The sequence below is a fragment of the Neltuma alba genome, unplaced genomic scaffold, assembly GCF_004799145.2.
Source record: "Neltuma alba isolate B1F8T4 unplaced genomic scaffold, ASM479914v2 tig00011774_pilon, whole genome shotgun sequence".
NCBI classification, from domain to species: Eukaryota; Viridiplantae; Streptophyta; class Magnoliopsida; order Fabales; family Fabaceae; genus Neltuma; species Neltuma alba.
In genome coordinates this window covers 11,267-16,026 of record NW_021636397.1, presented here as the reverse complement: position 1 = coordinate 16,026, position 4,760 = coordinate 11,267, and the positions used below count along the sequence as shown (strand labels likewise).

The 4,760-nt window shown below is 38.2% G+C and overlaps 1 protein-coding gene across 1 annotated transcript; it reads left to right on the top strand.

The window, feature by feature from the left end:
* Window positions 1–1,309: 1,309 nt before the first annotated feature.
* LOC114717757 (uncharacterized) lies at window positions 1,310–2,905 on the top strand. Its single transcript, XM_028902953.1, has one exon. The coding sequence runs from the start codon at window positions 1,310–1,312 to the stop codon at window positions 2,903–2,905; it is 1,596 nt and encodes a 531-aa protein (XP_028758786.1).
* Window positions 2,906–4,760: the final 1,855 nt, after the last annotated feature.

Genomic DNA, 4,760 nt, shown 5'->3' with positions numbered 1-4,760 from the left:
TCGCCAAACTTCATCGGCAGTCGGCACAGTGCTTTTCTCTTCCGTCTTCAGGCTAACTGCTTGGCAAAGAGTAAGCCCTCTTCAGATCTCTTCTTTTAACGTTTCCCCCCCCTCACTGTCTTAGATCGAAGTGGTGAATGGTTTTAGGATCTTATACTGCTGTTTCTCTTCTCTTCTTCAAAGTCTGTTCTCCACTGTGATCTGAAATGCTTGTTTGGTTCTTCGGGAAGAAATGCAGCCCTGCTTTTGCCTTTTCTGTTTGGTCTTTAAACAATGTCAGGATCAACCACATTTCGGTGGTCCGCCATGTCTATCAAGCAATGTCGTGAACTCTATACTTCCTGGTGTTCCCTATTTTCTTGTGGTGCATTTCTTTTTAATGCATTGGCACGCATTTTTCAGCTGCCCATTAATGCCGATTCTCTCATTTCTTAGTTTTTTCGGGTAATTTAGGAGAAGTGTTAGTTGACGGCCAAAAATAAAGGAAAGGTATTAGTGAAGGTTATTTGGTTTTATTATTGTGTGTTCTTTACTTATATGTGATTTTTCTTTCTTACGTTACTCTGCAATGCAGCTGATTTTGCTACAGTTCCATGGTTGTTTCATTAAGAACTAATGGAAACACATTATTTGTCTGCAATAAATTTCCTGAAGATATCTCAATACTCACGGGTCTTTCTTCACTAGAATGTTTCACTTTACCTGATTAGCGAGAAGTCTGAATTAGCTTCTGAATGTTTCGTGCTAAAATGGATAGAATGGATGAAGTTCTTAAATTGCTATCCTTATGCAAGCAGTCTATGTTCAAATGCAGGTTGATTCAATGTGAGATAGAACCTGCAAGCTTCACCATGAGCCGAGGATCTTCAGTGAAAAAACCTTTTCTGCCTCCTGCTACAGCACCACCTCCAAGATCCCTTGCAAACTCAGTGCAAAGGAGAAAGCAAAGTCCTCGAAACCCATTGCAGGATCTGAATCGCATTTCTGGTAGTAGCAATAGCAGTGATTCTTCCAACGTCTCTGCTGAAGCATCAAGAGGTTGCCTACGATTTTCCTCTCCCACTCTTCTTCTTCTTCTTCAAAATCCCCTGCCTGCAGACCGAAATACCTCTCCCAAACTCCCAATTCAATCCACAATGTGCCTCCTTTGAGAAAGCCTAAAGCTAAAGAGAACCTTACAAAAGGTAATAGCGGGGAGCACACTAAAAACCTTGCATCAGAGAAGGCTCGGAAAGTTAAGAAGAATCCCCCATGCCTATACCAGTGGCAATCTGGGAAGAAATCCGATTCTAAAACTGGCCAAAAATCCATGTCCTCTTCTGTTCTGAATAACCATTGCAATTTTCTTCCTCGACTGCCATCTGGATTTGGAGAGTCAATGCTGCAGGAAGAGAGACTCAAGAGGATAAATGACAATGACCATAAGTGTTCCCAGCTCAAATCTTGTCATAATGAAGCAACTTTGACTCCTCTGAGTAAAAGGGTGTCTGAGTCAGATTTGGATATTGTACGTGATGATGGGGATGTTAAAGAGAACTCAAACACAAGCCCTAGTAAAACACCTCCAATTCAAATTTCTGTTTCCCCTGAGATACAATGTGGTTCTTCTTTGGTTTCAGCTACTACACCAGCTTGTTATGGTGCTGGCTATATAGTTTCTGGTGTCACTGACAAAAGAAAATGCAGGCCTCGGGGTATTCTTATTGTGGGAGAGGACAACCCTCACTTAAATTATGGGACTGCTGATAGTTTTGATGATGGTAATGGGAATGAAATAATGAGCACCGCCAACCATGTCAGCACCTCTTTGTTGCCCCTGCCAAGTGAAGCTTCGATGTATTGGGTTTGTTCACCTCATAACAATGAGGATAAAGATGCCACGAAGACATCTGAAAATGGAGCAAGTCAAGTTCAGGTACTAGCTGAGTCCACCACTCTTGGTTCCATTTCTCCACCATCATCCAGCCACAGAGCTTCTTTGGGCATAATTGATAGCATTGATTTGTCTAGTGCTGATTACTGTATCAGAAGAAAAGCATCTAGCTCAATTTCTCCTAGCGGGCTCCCTGAATTTCAAGGATTTTCAGATTCACTATTATCACCTTCTTATTTACCCATATTCTTTTCTCCCAATTCAACGTCTAGCTGCAAGGCAGGTGGCTCAGGAAAGGGCAAAACTTTTCAACACAATCGTATTGAAGAGAACTCTCCATACTCACTCAATTCATTGAGTAGTGGAAATGTTATTCAAACTCCACAGTCAGACTTCAGTTCAGATATCCATGTTGGCATGCCACGGGTTCATGGAGACTATCTGAAGAAAAGCAATTCTAAGCTTGACCTTGATTCTATAGGTGAAGCCATTCCATCAGCAAGCTTCATGTCTGTGCCATTGGGGGATTCTATTAATTCAAGTTTCCAATTTGATTGTTCAGCTCTGCCTTCTGATTCAATCGATCTCTGTAAACTTCCGAAATTTTTGGATGATCAGGTTCCTTGGTTATCGAGTTCTACAATTGACACAGCATCACAGTCTCAAATGAGGATATCATGGAGGGAAGGGTTAATGAGCCAACTTTATGAGATGGATGACTTTGATTGTTGCAAATGCTTGTCAGATGAGGAAGACCTTGCTAATGATTGCAACAGCAACGATTTACCCATCCATTATGTTCCTAAAGTCAATGACAAAGTAGACTTTGATAAAAAGTTGGATAGTGATGTCAAAATCACTGAAACTGATGATAAACCGCTGAGAATTGAGGGATTGGGCAAAGAAATATTTCCAGGTCTGCTATCTTGTTCGGAGGCTGAGTCTATAAGCACTGATGGAACTGGTCTGGTTGCTTCAAGAGATGATTCAGATTGGATGTTATGCTACAAGAATACATTATTTGAAGATTAAGATTAAACTTTGTCGTCCGTTCATTCCCGTGAGAGCTAGACTAACATGCTAAAAGTTGGTCTTTAGGAGTTGACCTCTGCCTGTACTCATAAAAGTTGTGTTTGACTTTCCACTGGTATTTTAGATCTCTAGTGTTGAATGTAATGTATTACCTCCGGTTATTAATATAAAAATTAGTTTGATATTTAATTGGGTTCTAAATATAAAACCCCAATTCAAGTTATTTCTCATATTTATTCATTTTTTTGTAGGATAATTTTTGTAATAGTTGCATACTTGCATATGTTAAATGTTTTATTAAATGAAAGTTCTAATTAATATACATGATTCGCAAGTATATTTAGGAAAGATAACAACTATTACTTTCGGTTTTAATTATAAGACTTTGTTTATAGATTACAAATAAGATCTTATAATTAAAACTGGAGGTAGTATGTAGTATAAATAACTAACTTAATTAATTTGTTTAATCTATTTAAATTAGTCAACTAGTTTTTATATTAAAGACTAGAGGTAGTATTTACAATAAGGTTATCTCGAGTCTGATCATTGAAAGGGAGAATGTTAGAGTGGTAGTTGAGAAAATAAGGGCAAAACATTCAACAAAATATTCAACTTGCACTTGAATATGGGAGGCTTAGCTAAACAAAAAATTCATGCGAGACTTTGTTATCAACAGGAAGAATGACAATTTCCAAATTGCGTACCAAACATAAGCATTTTAAATTTCTTATAACACGATATGTGATATAATCTTATTTTATATTAAAGATCATAAAATTCCAATGAAATGCTGCAAGTCTGTTTGCCAATTTGGCAACACTCTGTTCCAGTTTCACCCAATATCTGATTTCTATGGTATAATGGACAGGATTCTTCCAGTTTGGCAAAACTCTGCAAGTCTGTTGAAGGCACAAATTCATGTCACAGATGCCGGGATGGGATGTATGTAAATTCTAATTCTAAAAGAAGAAAACTTGACCCAAAACTAGGGATTATTCAGTCACAAAAAGGGTCGAGGGAGCCAAGTTAAGCAAAAAGCCATTGAGTAAGAGGCGGCAAGGAAAATCTCAAACCAATAAAAAGGTCCCGTCAAGTATACCTCTTCGCTGTTCAGCCAGGAAGGCCAAATGCTTGCATGTGCAAAAGAAAAGGAATGTGGGACCTAAAAAAAGCAAAGAAACGTAAATCAAAGAAGGGGGCATCTAGGAAGCCCAAGGAAACAACTTCTCATTCTAAGACAGCGGTAACTTCTGAGCATAAGCAAAGAACTCATGTGGGTAACAGTTACTGGCTTAATGGTCTTAGGTTGTCCACAAAGCCAAGTGATGAACGAGTAATGCTGATTAAGGAGAAAAAAGCATCTTGGCCCCTCAGAAGGTTTTTCTAGCACCTTTGATCGACCTAAATGCCGTCTTTGTTGTGGAGATGGGTGCACATTGAATTATATTGCTTGTGAAATCTGTGGAGTGAAATGATAGAACATCCATGGAAAGGTCGTATTATCATAATTACACCTGAATTTTATGATGACAAGCATTTACTGGTACTTAATGCCTTATCTTATGCTAGGTTTTTTGACAAAAAGAATATTTATTAGCGGTCAACTGTTTGTAATCTTTTCTTGGAATAATTTTCTTGTGAACAATTTTCACATCCTGGCTCTGTTAATGAATTAGAATGGCTAGCCGCTTGTAGTTGATTGGTATAACTAGTTAGACCAGTGGTATAAAATGATTATAAAAATGAATATTAACTACTTTTGAACCATAATTTTGGATGATTTGGTCTTTTCCTTCATTAATAATATGACTGAATTGTTTTGTTAGGATTCTTTAACCAAAAGAGGAAGTCA